Source organism: Theropithecus gelada, chromosome 14 (genome assembly GCF_003255815.1).
Source record: "Theropithecus gelada isolate Dixy chromosome 14, Tgel_1.0, whole genome shotgun sequence".
Classification (NCBI taxonomy): Eukaryota; Metazoa; Chordata; class Mammalia; order Primates; family Cercopithecidae; genus Theropithecus; species Theropithecus gelada.
The window spans coordinates 79,325,271-79,343,858 of record NC_037682.1 but is presented as its reverse complement, the minus strand read 5'-3'; the positions used below and the strand labels follow the sequence as shown (position 1 = coordinate 79,343,858).

The window sequence follows — 18,588 nt, the reverse complement described above, 5'->3', positions numbered from 1 at the left end:
TTTAAACTTTCAACTCTTGAGAGATCTGAGTTCAAATTCCAGTATTGTTACCTTGGGTAAATTACCACACTTTTTGATTCCCAGTTCCCTAGCAGATAAAACAGAACTAATAATACCTACCTGATAAGGTGTGGGGATTGAGTGAGATATAAACAATTTACCACATATCAGAGGCACACCTCTTAAATTTTAGTTTCCTTCTCTTTCCTCTAAAAAAGAGTATCGGAAGCTATTTGTTAGAGCCATACCTATACTGGTAAGAGTAATTCCCATCCATTTCCTGTCTCAAATATCTAAGACCCCATCTGTTACAGAAAAACAACAACAACAAATTTTTTTTTACCATAATATGCTATTGAAAAGCCAGACATAAAATGTAATTCTGGGCAAACTGCCTGTGATTTTTTACTCTGTGAAACTAAGTGCGAATGGGGAGCCTTGTATCCTGCCCTGTCTACTTCTGGTTTGGATTTGGAAGTTTTTAAAGTGGGGAACAATCCAGAATTCCAGCTCCGTCAGGAAAGAAAACAAACAAACGAAACAGATGACAAATCATTTGTCTAGGACCTGAAGCCAAACTGGCTTCAATAGCTGCTGGGATGGTAGTAGGAGCCAATTTCCTGCAGTATTTACAAAATCATTTGTAAGAATAATATTTTCCAGACTTTTATAGGGACAATTAAGTGTGAATTTTTGGTCTGCAGACTCCATAAAGTTAGCAGGCATCCAACAAGCAGCTGCTGAGAACACCACCTCCCATCCTAACTCCACTCCCGATATAAAGGCCTGACATACACTCAGATAGAGGATAAGCTGTAGTCTTTGCTCTTCAAATATATACCACCACCTAAAAAGAGCAACAGATGAATACACAGCTAATGAAAATCAAATGAAATGTGCTTTATTTGGGGTATGAGTGAACTGCTGCACTAAGACAGAGATAAAAGATGAGAAAAGGGTTATCTGGATAAAGATGGAGGATCATAGTTACAGCTTTTCACCGACTACATTGGGCCTGTCTAGTAAATTTGTCCCTATTGAATAGGCTTTGGCTGCTCTAGCTGGAGAAGCCCTTTCAGTGGGAGTTAAAGCAGCAAATGGCATGGTATTAGCAACTGAGAAGAGCAGAATTCTATTCTGTATGATGAGCAAAGTGTACACAGAGTGGAACTAATTATCGAACATACAGGTTTGGTGTATAGTGGCAATGGGTGCAGATTACAGAGTGCTTGTGCACAGAGTTCAAAAGCTAGCTCAGCAATACTATCCTGTTTACCAAGAACCCATTCCCACAACTCAGCTGGTAGAGAAATTAGCTTCTGAGATCCACAAATACACCCAGTCTGGTGGTATTTGTCCATTTGGAGTCTTTCTACTTATTTGTGGTTGTGGGGGACAGACATATTTACTCAGGCAGATCCATCTGGAGCTTTCTTTGAATGCCACAGCGACGGGAAAGAACTGTGTGAATTGGAAAACTTTCTTTGAGAGAAGATACAAAGAAGATCTAAAACTTAAAATGCCATTCATATAGCCATCTTAATCCTAAAGGGAAGTGTTAAAAGGCAAATGACAGAAGATAACATAGAAGTTGGAATCTGCAATGAAGCTGTATTTAGGAAGTTTATTTCATCCAGCTGAAGTTAAGGATTAGTTGGCTGCCACAGCATAATAATGAAGTGACTGAAAAATCCAGAATTTCAGATATTCTATCTACTTAAACACGTTTAAAGGATTTTTTTTTTTTTGCAGAATCTTTTTAGATTTATTTCTATGTAGTTAATAAACTGATGTTTTAAAAATGACACTTATTAGGCCAGGCACAGTGGCTCATGCCTATAATTGGAGCACTTTGGGAGGCTTTGGATGGAGGACTGCTTGATCCCAACAGTTCAAGACCAGCCTAGGCAACACAGTGAGCCCCCTGTCTCTACAAAAAACAAAAGCAAAAATTAGTCAGACATGGTGGCATGTGCCTGTAGTCCCAGCTACTAGGGAAGCTTAGGTGGAAGGATTACTTAAGCCTGGGACGTCAAGGTTGCAGTGAGCCATGATCATGCCACTGCACTCCAACCTGGGTGACAGAGACCCTGTCTCACTTATACACTGCTGGTGGGAATGTAAATTAGTGCAACCTCTATAGACAACAGTATGGAGGTGTCTTAAAGAACTAAAAGGAGATCTACCAAAAAAGACACTCATACGCATATTTTTATCGTAACACAGTTCACAATTGCAAAGATATGGAATCAACCAAAGTGCCCACTGACCAATAAGTGGATAAAGAAAATGTGGTATATATGCACCATGGAATACTACTCAGCCATAAAAAAGAAAAGATGAAATAATGTCTTTTGCAGCATCTTGGATGGAGCTGGAGGCCATTATTCTAAGTAAAGTAACTCAGGAATGGATAACCAAATACTGTATGTTCTCAATTGTAAGTGAAAGCTAAGCTGTAGATACACAAGGGTATACACAGTGATATAATGGACCATGGAGACTCAGAAGGGGGAGGAATAAAAACTATATATTGGGTACAGTGCACACTATTCTGGTGACAGGTGCACTAAAATCTCAGACTTCACCACTATACAATTCATCCATGCAACCAAAACCCACCTGTACCCCAAAAGCTACTGAAATAAAAATAAGTAAATTCATTCCTTAATTAAACAACACATAAAACATAATCAACTAAGATGTTTTAAAGATGAGCAAAACCTTCAAAGATGAGATTGACAGTATTTTAGAATACTGAATACAGAAAATAGCGGAGTGGACAAAAAGAGAATTCTAAATCAAGAGAGAGAAGGATATAATGGGAAATGAAACTCAGGTCTGATCTACACAGAATTGGAATGTCTATTAGAAATGTTTTCAGCTGAAAGTAACAGAATTCTTGGCTAATAAAGCCATAAAGGCTGTGATGATTAATTTTAGGTGTCAACTTGACTGGATTAAGGAATATCTAGAGAACTGGTAAGGCATTGTTTTGGGGTGTGTCTGTGAAGGTGTTTTCAGAGGCGACTGGCATGTGAGTTAGAGTGGACTAGGCAGAGAAGATCTGCCATCAATATGGGCAGGCACCCCCAATCCACTGGAGGCCTGGGTAGGATAAAAACAGAAGAAAGGAAAATTGGCTTCTCTCTCCCCTGCAACAGGGATACACTCTTCTCCAACTGCCCTTGGACATTAGGACCCCAGACTCTCTAACCTTGGGACTCCAGGACTTAAACTATCACTCCCCCATCCCACGCCCAGGTTCTCAGGCTTGAGAATTCAGCCTCGGACTGAGAATTACACCATCAATTACACCATCAGTTTCCCTGGTTCCAAGGCTTTTGGAATTATACTGAGCCAGACCACCAGCATCCCAAGGTCTCCAGGTTACGAATGGCCTGTGGTGGGATTTCTCAGCCTCCACAATCACATGAGCCAACTCCCTTAACCGCCTTTCATATCTCTCTGTGTGTCTCTCTCCATCCCTCTCTTATCTCTCTCTGTGTATCTCTCGATCCCTATTGTTCTGCCTCTCTGGGAAACCCTGACTGATACAGAACTTTAAGAAACAGACGTTTATTTTCTGAAAATGCCCAAATGCGTATGGTTATTGGCACCCATTCAGTGGCTCACGGAAGCAGGTTCTTTCCATTTTTCTGACCTGGCATCTTTAACATGCTAGTTTTTCATCTTTCTACTTTTCACCTCATGCCTGCAAGATTGCTGCCACAGATTTAGACCCTATTGACTAATACTAACACCTTGAACAAGAGAAAAAGAGCTAAAAAGAACTTTCCTGTAAGCAGAGAGGAAAGATTTTCCCAAGTGTTTCCCACATTTTCCATTACACTTTATTGGTCAAAACAAGGTAACGTGAACACATCTGAGTAAAGGCTGGTTGGAAAAGTATCTGGACAAGAAGAAAGGAATGACATGAAAGGCCTAGAACAATTATGATTCATCCCTAGGGCTAGGCATGTAACTGTCTTAAACAACATCAGTGTTCCCTCAGCAAGGAAAAACTGTCACTAGTTGAGCAATTAACAATGACTGCAATCCCATTTTTGAATTTTAATCCAAGTTATAGGAAGAGTTCTAGTGAGGGAAAAAAAGAAAAAGAAAAAAAAAAGGTCCTCAGATGATTCAATTATGCCTCTAGTTTCATAGATTCATTTATCCTGACCTTTTGGTTCTGAAGAGAGTCTTAGTGGTATCCCTGAGCATTGAGAGGCTCTCAAAAACTGCAGACTCAGATTCAGATGCAACTGAATTTCTTCCTGAAGTTTTGCTGATATTATTTACCTTCAATTTTCCCTGAAATAAATAGAAAAACAAGTACTTCTGTTTTTTCCCTTGAGAACTCAAGATGAAGAAATACATAGCAAAGATATGGCAGGAAAGCACGGGTCAGGGAAGGTAAAGAAAGGAATAGGAGAAAAGAGATAAGGCTTGAAATGTGTTTATAGTCTCTTCTCTCCCATTGCTTTTGGCATCCAATACCATAATGACCAACCACAGGATGTACTTCAGCCTTTGCTACTAGAGCTTCAGGGTCCTCTTAGGTGACCAAAAATAATCTGAAAAGAAAATTAATTTAAGAGATTAATTAACTACTGGAAAAAGTTTAACAGACGTTGAAGAACTAGACTTCGAAAATTAACCGGTGCTAGTTCAGAGATGGAGGAAAGTAGTAATGCAAGGGTGACCTCAGCCAACATAGGTCTACAGGTCTACTTTGTGGAAGCCTGAACATCTCAAGACAGAAAGGGATGCTGAGTCTAAGCAAGGCAGATAAAAGCATGTTGTATGCCTATGGCCTCTATGCCAAGACCAGGGAACATCCTATTACCCACAGTCTGACAAGATTAGAATGTTATGCTCTGAGGAGGCAGCAGGCTGGGGATGGGGGAGAGTATGGCACAAAACTGAACATTTAAAAAAAAAACTGAACAGGCAAGCTATAGTAGTTTGTGAGCTAAAGAAAGAAGTGTAAACTACACTTGGCCTTGATGTCCCTGTTGTTGACCAGATGGTATATGTGTCTGTGGTAATACACTGGGATTTTCAGGTCTGCGGGGAGAAACAATAAAACTCAATACACATTATTTCACATAAAACACATTTGTAGGAGGGACAGATGGAAAAAAAATGGAGAAAGTAAAAGAAAATAGGAAATTCCAGAGTCAAGTGATGTTACGGGGTTGTAAGAAGAGAAGAAATTAATTGTTCTGGATTTAAAGGCTTCACATACAGAGAAAAATCTCCTTCCATATCTGTGCAATTATCTTCTACATCATTCTGCCTAAGAAATGCAGAGCATATAAAAAAATCAGCGTCCCTGGAAATGTTTACTCCATTGTTATCACCGTTATGATCTCTTCAGAGCCTCTCACTTCAACGGCTGGCATAAAAGGTTGCAATGAAGTCCAAGGAGAATAGTTAACATAAAGTAACACCAGCAAGCAGAGAATGGACAAGGTGGTGGGGGGAGGGGGCAGTGAGAGAGAGAGAGCCCACATAAAACAGCAACAGAATCATTTCCAAAAGCCCAGATATAAATTCTTTCCTCCAACCAAAAGTCAATCATTTTTCTCTGTGTGTAAAATAGCACACATTCTTATTCAAGCTGTAAGCTTAAGGCCGTTCACTCACTACCCTGCTGCAGTCCTAGGACACAAGCTACATCATGGCCAACTTAGTGCTCCACTTCTGTTTCCAGAAGTCACACACTAGAGTCAGTTTCATTTCTTTGTAGTCACCCGTTTTGCAACTACAGGGCTATTACAAAGTCACCTGAGGTTACTACTTTAAACAGCAACACAGTACTACGCAGCAGCCAGCAGCCGTAGAATCCAAGACAGCACCCCAATCTCAGGGTCATCTCAGTCCTTGACACTCCTTTCTTTGTTAATTCCTCAAGAAGAAATTATAGAGCTGGCACCAACAGTGGCTTCAGCACCAACAGTAAAGGGCTGGAGGCAACTGTAAACATCACCTCCACAATGAAGGTAACCTTATTACTCATCACATTCAAAGCGCAGCCCTAAAGAAAATATTCACTTCTTATTCCTTTTCTTGTATTTTTTTCTTGGCCACTCGGTTTCAGCTGAGTGAAGTATGACTATGTGAAAATGATTACGAGGAGTTATTAGGAGAGAGAATGTTTATAAGATATCTTAGCAAGAAATGTATACTTTTGCCTTTGGGAAATAAAGGACAACTTCGTTGCTGTGTCAAACTACTTATTACTCATACAAATAAAAATACGGCTAGTACTGTGGCTCACACTTGGAATCCCAGAGTTTTGGGAGGCCAAGCCAAGATGGTCACTTGAGGTCAGGAGTTCAAGAGCAGCCTGGACAACATAGCAATACCTTGTTTCTACAAAAAAAATAAAAATAAATAAATTAAATATTAGCCAGGCATGGTGGCACATGTCTGTTGTCCCAGCTATTAGAAACTGAAGGGAAAAAATTGCTTGAGCCAAGGAATTTGAGGTTTTAATGAGCTACGACTGCGCCACTGTACTCCAACCCGGGCAATGGAGCTAGACCCCATCTTAAAAAATAAAAATTAAATCACATGGAGAATTTAAGGAATCTCTGGGTTAATAATTTATCTGCTCCAAAACAACATTTGGGTCATTGCTCCAGTGATCATTTCCCTTCAGCCCCACAAGAAGCTTCCTAATTAGCACCAAGGGAGAGGTTGTGACACAGGCAAGCGGACAAAGCTCCTTGAGAGTAAAGGACATTGCTTTTCACTACCTATGAAATGTAGAGCACGCAGAAGCTCACGGATATAATAAAATATAACCAGGAAACAATTCTGTCAGCATTAACAACTAAATGAAATGTTAGCCTAGATACAATCTACAAGGAGATGAACACTCGAGCACAAGAAAATACTGTGTGACATTTGCTCAGTTTGGATTCCATCAAAAAAATGTATGTTCATTCTAATAAAAGTTCATTATAAAATCTGAGAGCCAAAAAAAGATAACATTCTAAATTAAATAACAACTGACTAAACAACAAATGAAGGCAAAAAATAAACTAGATATCAACTGAGTGATGACTATGCTTATAGTTCAAGAAAAAAGTTACAGAAGCAAATGCAGAATTTATGAGAAAATATAACTGAACCAAAGGTGTTACTTCAAAAATGCGTAATAAAATGGATCCTGAAATTATTTGGTGAAAAACTGTTGAGAATTGAATAGATTTGAGACAATCTGTTATCTTGCAAACTCAATCTTTACTCGGTTGGTACTAGTTCTAGGATTTTATTAAAACAGAAAATAGCAATGAAATGACCATAATACCACTGCCCCAAATGCACTGTTTTTCCATCTTTATCTACATAAAAATGTCAGAAAGATTAAGGGGACATAGTATTGTTTACTGTAATCAGTTCCAGTGAAAACTTACCATTTCTTCAGGATATAAATAAACTAAAAAACATGTTTTGGAATGCAGAGATCTATTTTACTTTATTTATAATGCCAAAAAGTTGTCAATCAATACCTGATTAGTTAGAGGTAGAAAGGTAATCATTCTGATTGTCTTCAAAAACACAAAGTGTCTTTGTGTTTGCTCAAACAACTATACTTTGCAGTCTGTCCCAATGAAATCAAACTGGACTTCTCAATCCACCACTGCAAATTGGTTAACTATTCACTCAACCTATACATTCATCATTGTGTTCTGCTTCATGATAGCTATTTCATTTTACATTTTATATAAAATTTGAAAAATGACTGCAATTTATAAAAATGAAAAAGTAAATTGTAGAAATACACCTTTTTGACCAGCAAAATTTTACTAAACAATCTCAGCAAATTTCATAATTCGTCTTTCAATATCACAGTCTTTTAGTGTCAATGAAAACAATAATTTATGAATTAAAACATCTTTTTTAACCTGACAGGAAAATATATAAGCACAATTTCTGGATAAAGAAAATGAGGTGCAGTTAGCAGTGCTCTCTCGGTGCTTCATTTTAAACAGTAAACACAGTACCAATCATCATTTTGATTCCAGTGAATAAAAAGTTAAGATTAAATTTATTAATCAACCTTGAAGTCTGAAACCAAAATGATCTTTTAACAGCATTGCCAATTCTAAACAGCATTGTCGATTCTAAAAGGCTAATCATAATGCCAAATTTTGACCAAATGATAAAGTGGCTCTGTTACCATGGTACCCAAGTCTGTCTTTTTGTTGGGTTTCTATTTGCCATAACAACCAAGGATTGAATTACATTTAAGAAGTATACAAGGCTTGATGAAATTGAATATGGGGGATTAAGCATTTTTAAAGTGTGGGTTATAATTCCTTTTGCAACACAAGTTCTACTGCATAATTTGCAATGGCCTAAAAAGTTTTTAGCAACAAAATGTATTTTAAAAATATCATCATCCCTACATGTTACATTAACTGTAGACCACTTCAGCTTTTTATTAACATAGAAAAGTATAACTTTTCCCAAAAACTGTAAATAGTGACCATATTTCAATCACAGCTGTCCTGAACTACTCTCATTATCAGCAGGACTTTGTGGTGTCACCTCTTTATTCTAACAGTAAAAATGGTGACAATGATATTCAAGAAGAAGGCTGGAGAACCTGAATCCAATTAGTGACAAAATGGACTTTTTAAACAAACATTGGATTTTTATAGTGTTTTCAGGTGCAAAACATCCATTACATAAGTTAAACAGCTGAGAGGACACAAACTGCCAACTTGCCAAGACTACTTTGTTCCATAGGATTTTGATCCCTTCTAACACAACAATGGCATATAAACTGAGCTCTGAAGAATTATGTCCATATAAAAGAAAACAAACATAATAAACCTATAGGAAGTTTAAAAGTTTTGTTTTTGGCTGGGCGTGGTGGCTCAAGCCTATAATCCCAGCACTTTGGGAGGCTGAGACAGGCGGATCACGAGGTCAGGAGATCGAGACCATCCTGGCTAACAACGTGAAACCCCGTCTCTACTAAAAAATACAAAAAAAAAAAAAAAAAACTAGCCGGGCAAGGTGGCAGGCGACTGTAATCCCAGCTACATGGGAGGCTGAGGCAGGAGAATGGCGTGAACCCGGGAGGCGGAGCTTGCAGTGAGCTGTGATCCGGCCACTGCACTCCTGCCTGGGCGACAGAGCGAGACCCCGTCTCAAAAAAAAAAAAAAGTTTTGTTTTTAAATATTCAAGTGTAATACTTCTGTGAAAGATTAAAACATACATTTCAACTCTGTTGGATGTGTCCATTTCCATTTACCCCTAACCTGCCATTAGTACATAGGTTTGCTAGGCTGCCAAATATCCCAACTAACTGGTCATGAAGAGAGATGATGTTATTAGTTGAAAGAAAAGCATGGATACCACGACATTTATCCAAATGGTATGAGACCCATCTTTGCATCCCTGAAGAAAGAATGGCCACTTCTCCAATTAAATTGCTCTACACGAAAGCAGCACTGTCCGTGGAGAGTTACTTCAAATCTATAACATTCCACTACTACAGATACCAATTCCAAACTTAAAAAAAAATTCAGACCAAATCCATGTACCCGTGATCCTTTGTAAATCTTAAAACATAGAAATAATCCTAATTTTAATCAAGAATTATATTGGAATGAACTAAAGACATCTTTTAAAGTAATTTTAAGTGTACTCTTGTTTGCTATTACACTTCTACATAGATTATATAATATTGCTTATGGACATAATTTGATCAATAATATATAATAATGTCAATCACTACAGTGATCCAGAATCTTATTCTGGCTATGGAGGAAGCTTAATTATTAAGCAACACCTTCCTAAAAGGCTTCTGAATTTCTGATTCATAAGAAAAACAACACAAATGAAAAGAGTATCTCTAACTGAAATAACACTGAAGTTCGAGCTTGGGCCCCCTCCTTTGTGTTCAACATAATTAACTCTTCAAAATGAAACATTTAGTCACATTAATAAATTACAGTCATCTTCAAGAAAACTCTGTGGGCAACTCTGGTGTTACAGTTGTGTATCTTGGATCCAACCTGGGGATGAAATCCTGAAAGTGTTTAGATGCACCAGTACCAAAAACATCAAGGACTTTTCGGTTCATGACAGCAAATCTGTAAAACAAAGAATACAGTAAACCAAGTATTAATATAGTTTATAAAATAATTCATTTTAGTTGACTTATCTTTTGTGGGATGGGAAAACAGAAAAGGCTAACGTGGCAAAGGATCTAAATTCAATGGCAGATTCAAGTCACATGAATGCTTTTCTTCGCGATACACTGTCTCATATTTTACTTAAAGAGATAATCCCCAGATCTGAAACCGCAGAGATTACAATCATTATTTCAAACCCTTCTAGAATTCTTTCCACTAGACTGTATCAAATAGAAAATTAGGTTCATTATTATTTTTATGATGAATAAATTCACAGGAAACTAAACAATAAATGAACTAACATTACCAATGAGGCAAAAGCATTAAATGTAATTCCTCTCATAATTGACATCTTAATGTCTCACAATCAAATGAAAACACATTCAAATGTGGAAATGTTTAATGAATAAAAGGCAAACAGCATACAGGTTTTCAAATGTCTAATAGACACAACACAGTAAAAACATACCCTAATGTTATCCATTACCTAACCTAAGATATATAACATTTTTCAAATGCACAAATTTAGCTAATGTACAGGATAGACCTTCTGGGTCTCTGTGCTTATTCACAAGCATTTCCTTATTTCCTTTCTGGAGAAAACAGCTGAATGAAATTAGTTTTGAATCACTGGCCAGCATTATTCTGACAGCCTATAAATGTGACTTTGAGTACTTTTCCAAAGTAAGTTCCCTTCCAAAATAATCAACTAGTAAAACTCATTAATGTGCAGAAAACTAAATGACAAAAAAATGATTACACAATAATAAATAAAGGATCTACAGCAACACGGGTAAGAGGGAAAGTTCTGAAGCCAGACTGCCTGATTTATGTTCCAGCTCCTTCATTTACTAACTGAGTGACTCTGGCAAGCTATCTAACCCCTTTGTACATTTTGGCTTCCTCATATGTAAAACAGGGATAATAATAGTACCTAACTCATAGAGTTAGGATTTAAGGATTAAATGCATATTTATGTATACGTGTATATTGTATGTGTGCCTCTTAAAACCACACCTTGGACACTGTAAGCACTATACAAGTATTTGCTATTATTCTTAGTAATGATAGTAATATGTGCAATTTACCCAGTGCTACTATGAGCATCTTGATTTTCCTACAACCACACAATGTATGCATTATTGTTTCATTGTAGACAGAAAAAAACTTACGCGCATGAGGGTAAATAATTTTCCATAGTAACACAGCTGAAGGTAGCAGAGCTGGACTCAAATTTAGGTCTGCCTGACTCTAAAACCCATGCTCTTTCTATTAGGTCAAAATGCCTCCCAAAGAATTAGATTAAGATCAGGAGAGAAAACAAAACAAAGTAAAAATGATACGTAAGGTAGAGGAAAGTATACTTACAACAAGAAGCAACGCAATATGACTATTTCCTAAATGGAAATCAGTTAATTAAGTAGAGATGATCTTTAATGAATCTGCTTAATATTTTTAATAAAAAAGAAATGGCCAATGATTCAAACAGTCAGACTTAAGTATTTATGTAGCAATTAATCAGTAGTTAGCAAATCAACATGATATTAATCTAGACCACTTAAAACATCTACATTATACAGGGAAAAGAATGGTCAGAATAATGATCACTCAAAAAACGCCCCATGTTATTCTTAGTAAGTTGCTCATATTTTATTTATATATAAATACCTACTTTACCACTGAAAGAATATTCCCTCAAAAAGATAAAACCACTAATAATATTTTTAAGAAAACTGCTTAGTCACTTACTTGCCCTTGGTGAGTCTTAAAAGGAACTTCCAGTAAGATGGTCTCAAAGTCTGAACTTCCATGACAGCCTAAGATTATTAAATTTGAGAATTCTTTTAGTAAGTATAAATGAAAACTGAAAGTGATGAAATACACAAAGGTGTATTGATGTTTAAGTTGGTAACTATCAAGAATCTTCGTAAATATGCCTTCAAATAAAAATGTTGCTTTTGGCCGGGCGCGGTGGCTCACACCTGTAATCTCAGCATTTGCAGAGGCTGAGGCAGGCGAATCACCTGAGGTCGGGAGTTCGAGACAAGCCTGACCAACATGGAAAAACCCCGTCTCTACTGAAAATACAAAAATTAGCCAGGCGTGGTGGTGCATGCCTTTAATCCCAGCTACTTGGGAGGCTGAGGCAGGAGAATCACTTGGACGCAGGAGGCAGAGGTTGCAGTGAGCTGAGATTGCGCCACTGCACTCCAGCCTGGACAAGAGCAAAACTCCATCTCAAAAAAAAAAAAAAAGTTGCTTTTGAAGTAATAATTAAGTGAATAGTCATTATCAGGAAGGATTTGCTGAGATATTGATACTTCATTAGTTTTAATGAGTTTTTCAACCTGGCAGCATTTTGTGAGAAAGAGCAAATAAAAGTTTCCCCAAAAATTTTAAAACAGCCCTAACACCATTAATGTCAATAATAATGGTTACAGAATTTAGAGACTGAACAATGCTTATATGAAACTAGTTCTTCCTCATCCTCATTCTGAATATTGGAGAAATGTAATTATTTATATTTATGCCTATGCCTATTACCAGCATATCCCTATTATCCTTTTTTTTTTTCTAATCAAAGGGAAGGATAATTAAATTGGGGCATTCTTCCCAAGGTACTGGAATAATAATTTACTTATAAATTGTAGTCTATTAAAACCTAAAAATTGGTGTACTCATAGAAAGGACCTAGCCCATTAAGTTAACATGTTTAAAGATCAGAAGCCTGTAAGCTATCTTGCTGAAAAACAAAAACAAAAACAAAAACAAAAAAAAGAAGCTTAAAATGTAATACTGTAAAAAGAAATGCTCCCAGAGTTTGTTTTTCTCCCATTTGATTAATGTACATTAGAAACAGGAATCATTCAATTTCTCATTTCAAGAAGCTATACTTACTGCCTGGAAGCAAATTGCTGTAGAGATGGAATAGATGATAGTATCTGCATGAGGAAAATAGGGAACCTTCCCTGCTTCAATGCCTTTGAAATACATTGTCTGCAAAACAAGCATAAGACAAGAGTTATAAAGAAAAAACCTCAGCATTAAAAACATAGTTGAGCATTGTGCTCCCTGCCTACAACTATGTTTTCTACCTTTCTGAATCCTAATACTCCCTTCAGAGCTCAAACCATGTCACATTTTTCATAACGATGTTAAGGGTCAGCCCTTCCCTTTCCCTCACTGTTTTGCTCCAAATCCCAGCTTCAAGCAGTAATACTTTTCTGTAAATTCAGTAACATTTTATTTCTGCTTTTTAAATGATATTTACTCTTCAATGCTTTCTGTACAGTGCTCATGTGCTCTCCTCCCTGATAGATCTGTTCATCCTTCATTAATTTATTCAGTAAACATTTAACGGTATCTACATGCTGGGCACTGTTCTTCACAAAATAAAGAATATAAACAAGATGAGAACTCAAAAGAAGTCACTGACAGGTGGCAACAACCTTCTCTTCTTCAACTTTGCATGGTCTTCAATACCTACCCCAGACTATGGCATTAAGATACTTGCTAAGTAAATCGGACCCTTTTAAAATTATATCCCAACTGAACTGCCACAGAAAGAATCCTCAAGATCTATATAAGCTACCGTAATCAAAGAGCAAAGCAACAAAGGAAATGATAAGGTGAATACTTTACATATAAATTAACCCAAAAGTATATACTGAGGATTAAATGTACATAATATGTGTAAGAGACTGGGATATATGAGAATTGTAAGATATATACCAAGTTATAATCTATTTTGGAAACAAGATAAATAAATATACATTGGCCATTATTTTGAAAAAAAAAGTAACAGTATATTGCAAGATACAGATATATTGTGCTGTACTCATGTTGAAGAAAATTTAATTCAGATGTGGTAGAACTGCATCACACAAATGTTAAGTGAAACAGCTATTTCCCAATAGATAGAATAACTGTGTTTCTAATTATTTATAATAAAATTCATTTAATAAACCAGATTCTAAGTTAATGAAGGATAGAAACCATATCCTGTACTTCTATACTCTTTCCAGTATGTAGCACAGTAATGAGAACATAATATATACTAAATAAAAATATGCATTTGACTCAGAGGTTCCTAGAAAACAATGGTCTATACAGTTGATTTTTATATCATTTTCACTGTACAGTAATAGAGCATTTTAATATAAAATTAACTTCAATCATAGAAAAATGATTGTCTATTACAACAAACAGAGCAACAAATTCCACAAAAGGACATAGCAAGCTTAAATTTCTAATCTCCTTAAATTTTTTTTTTTTTAAAGTCTCCACCAGCACAGTTTATATGCCAGTTTCTTTTGCCAGGATCAGATATGGCCTGATGACACAAGAAAGGGAGAGATACCATTGCTTGCCTTAAAAAACTCTGGCCACTTCGCTGTAAAACCCCTTTAATAAACTAGATCTCAATATTGGTTTCCTCTTGTGTTAAAGAATATATTTTTGCCACCTAAGGATTATTTTCTTTCTCTCAGTTCCCTTTTCCTCTCCATTAGCAAGTCTTGTCAAGTCTACTCCTAAACATACACCAAACCTGTGTAGTTCTCTCCATCTCTGCTGCTACCATCGTGGTGCAAGGCACCATCTCCTGACAGAGACTAACTGTTCTCTCAGCTTCGGTCCTGCCTCCCTCTATATAGTAGCCAGAATGTTCTTCTTAAAATGTGAATTAAATACTGTCATTTCCATGCTTAAAACTCTTCAGTGGTTTCCAGAGCACTGAGAAAAAAAAAATAAATTATTTACCCCAGCTTTTAAAATCCTACATGATCTGGCTCCTGCCTGTCCTCCTGATTTCATGATGTATATATTCTCTCACTCTCTCTCTCTCTCTCTCTCTCTCTCTCTCACACACACACACACACACACACACACACACACACACACACACGCACATATTTGGGTAAAGCAAGTAATTAAACAAGTTAAATAAAATCTATACTCTTAACTTTGAATTAGAAATATCAATATGCTCCAAATGTATTTTCTGTCTCTAAGAAGAAAGGGGAGGGAGATTCTCTAGCTCCGTTCACTGCGAAAGCCAAGAATCAGTAACTAGCCTGGGAGCAAATAACCTCTAGTACCCGGACTGAAATCTTTAAATACCATTTCCCACTAAAACAAACTGGGAGCCATTACAGAGAAGACTGATTCTATGTCTGAGGCAGAAAATGTCCCAGATGAGCCTGGAATATATTGTCTTACAGCAAGAAAGCTATCAAAGATAATGGTGTTATGTTACAACAAACAGGAGTCAACTTAAGGAAGCTCTCATGGCCAAATATGGGAACAATTTGAGCATAATGATTGCAATGGGTTAAAATAAATCATATATGTTAAACTCCAAATCTTCATAATGATACTTTAAAAATAAAGATTCATTGGTCAACTTTGCAGGATGCTAACGTACTAACTCATTCTAAACACTGATAATTAAAAATGAAGTAATCAAGCATTTTATTTTGACTTCCCAGAACAACATATTTCAGAGTAACCAAACAGTTGAAAATGGAAAATGCTTTTAGAACAATTTCAGCTAATAAACACAGAATGAACAAACAATAATAGTATTTTTCATCATTTTACAACCCTTAATGAAATAATAAATCCCAGTGATTATTAACAGCTGGTAAAACCACTAGCTAAAAGGCTACTGGGGAACCTTATGTTGGCTCTATCAACACCTAAGCCCACTGATCAATCTTAGCATTACAATAAGAGAGACAACCAGACATTTTTGTGCCTCGTCATGCAATTGAAAGTTCACATACACAGTAAATGTGAAGTATGTCTGTTACCGCCTATAAAAATTTAAACCTGAATTTGCTTAGGCCTCAAGATCTAACAATTTTTAAAATTCATGAGTTAAATAAACATGTTAACAACAGTGAGGATGCAATCAGCAAAATTCAGAATTTGGGAAATTCCCTGAACTAATGACCTACATCTTCAACAAATAAATGTCAAGGAAGGAGGAGAAGGAGGAAGAAAAGCTGTAGCAGCAGTAGTAGGGGGGTAACTATTATAAACTAAAAGAAACTTTGTTTGGAACTTGATTAAAATAAAATGATTGTAAAAAGATATTTATAAGATAATCAGTGAAGACATAAACTCTAATTGGATATATTATATTACTATGGAATTACTGGGAGGCTTTTAATGTATGATAATGATACTGAGGTATTGTTGATTTGTTTGTTTTGAAGAAGCCTTTAGCCTTTATTCTTTAAGGAGTCTTTACTCTGAGATTTTTTTAAGGATGAAATGATATAATGTCTGGGATTTGCTTTAAAACAATTCGGTACCTGTGGGGTTGAGGAGTGTAGATGAAAGGAGACTGGGCAAATGCTGGTAACTGTTGAAGCTGCATGATGGGTGCATGAAGGTTAATTACACTACTCTTTCTATAATTAATGTATATTTGAAAAACACACATACACAGAAAAACACAGGGGAATCAACTTTGCAAATACTTTTAGAGGATTAAAATTTACTTTTGCCATTGGGATATATATTTGCTGTTAAAACAGTCAGCAGCTAAAAGCTTTATATTCTTTGGAACTTTTCATGCATAAAAATTTTGCTTACCTCTACCAATTTGGATGCTAAGTACATGGAAATTGTTGTGCTTTTATAAAACATCATTGATATACCTGCCAAAAATCCTGAAACAAGAAATAAGAAATAACTGATAAGATCGCAAAGTGTTTATTTAGCATTACGTCATCAGAAATGTAAATTCAGTTACACAGAATCAGCACTACCTCCGTTACAACACAATCAAGGACAGTAATACACCAGATGACATTAAAATGGGGTGAGTTATTATTGCATATTTTTTTATTTAAAAATTGATATTCAGAGTTAGAAATAAACAGTTCTGATTTATGTATAACAAGAAGCTTTACATTTCTATTTTAACTTTAAAGAGGAGTGGTCTTGCCAAATACAATTTAAAAAAAATAATTTTTCAAAGCCTTTTGGTATCATTTTGATTTTAAGTGGAAATATTTATTCATATATTCTTCTAATATTAAATAGTTCAAATAATTTTTAGTGCTATCAATACTTCTCTCCACAGCACTGCTTTCATTCATTCTATAAATGGAAAACCAAGGCCAGGGGAAGAGAGGAGTTGTCGAATACTAATAACTAAGATTATTCCTAATAAATACCTGATAAATTATCTATTTAATTTAACAATATATTACACTTATGGAAAATAATATTTAGATTTTTTAATAAAATGATTAAGGTCCTTTAAAAAGTTATTATGAAAATATATGCCATTTTCTCATGGTAAAAATAGAATTTTCAATGAAATCTACTTGAACTTCCATTAATCACTTATATGGTAACTATAAGGCTTTATGTTCTTTTGTGACACATTCGCTAGGATTTATGGCCTATAGCAGGACAGATACCCAAGTCATTACACTGTCAACTCAAAACATCAGATGGCAACAGTGCCTTAATATGTTGAACATCACAAAGTATTTGGACAAGTGCCTCAACTGGGATTCTATTACAATAGAGAAAGGAAGATACATAGAAATTGGATGAATTGGATGGTATTTCTAATTCATTCCTACCACTGATTAATACAATAATAACTATTCATTTTTTATTATTGCTTTACCAGCTATAATAGCATGTAGTTCATCATCTAAGTTTCTGATCCAGCGCAGGAAGCAACTAGTACCCTAGTTAAGGAGAAAATACAATGACTACAGTTATTTCATTTCTAGAAACAAAAGCATAAAACAAAAACAACTATAACGAATCAATTCATCAGATTACCTTGCAGTTCAATTAGTGATCTTATCTAAATCAAACTGAATATGTGATTGGAAAAATTATGAAAAATAATATTTTATAAAGTTATTACTCTGGATAGACTCTATTAAGAAATTACACATAATATTTTTATTGCACTGATTTTTCAAAATAAATCCATAAATTCCACTTTGCCTAGCTATCGAATGCTGAGAAAAGCATCATTCCCATTTTAACAAGAACAAAATGCTGGTTAAACAAGTATGTCAGGCCACAATTCTATACCCAGAGAAAATATTTCTCAAAACTGAAGATGAAACAAGTATTTTTTCCAGACAAATAAAAGCTGAGAAAATCCATCACCAGCAGATCTGAGCTCACACAAATGTTAAAGATAGAAGGAATATGACACGAGACAAAAATTCAGAACTATGAAAAGAAATGCAGAGTTCTGGAAATAGAAAAGTGAAGGTAAATTTAGAAGACATATTTTTCTTATATTTACTTGCACGAAAAGTTAATTAACTATCTAAAATAGGAGTCAGCAAACTATTGCTCACTAGCCAAATACGGCCTGCCACTTGTTTTTATATGGCTCAGGAGCTAATAATCATTTTTACAGTGCTA

General features: G+C 35.7%; 1 protein-coding gene and 1 pseudogene across 2 annotated transcripts in view; one reads left to right on the top strand and one right to left on the bottom strand.

Moving 5' to 3' along the window:
- The first annotated feature begins 973 nt into the window (after positions 1 to 973).
- On the top strand, positions 974 to 1,672 carry LOC112605937 (annotated as a pseudogene).
- Positions 1,673 to 9,169: 7,497 nt separating this feature from the next.
- Positions 9,170 to 18,588, bottom strand: part of TMEM135 (transmembrane protein 135) — a 261,010-nt gene continuing 251,591 nt past the window's right edge. For both annotated transcript variants that reach the window (XM_025357908.1, XM_025357910.1), the window contains 5 exons: positions 17,825 to 17,888; positions 16,774 to 16,850; positions 13,069 to 13,167; positions 11,920 to 11,987; positions 9,170 to 10,128 (listed from right to left, as the gene is read on the bottom strand). In XM_025357908.1, the coding sequence (XP_025213693.1) occupies positions 9,996 to 10,128; positions 11,920 to 11,987; positions 13,069 to 13,167; positions 16,774 to 16,850; positions 17,825 to 17,888 (441 nt within the window). In that variant the 3' untranslated portion in view covers positions 9,170 to 9,995. The remainder of the gene's footprint in view (positions 10,129 to 11,919; positions 11,988 to 13,068; positions 13,168 to 16,773; positions 16,851 to 17,824; positions 17,889 to 18,588) is intronic.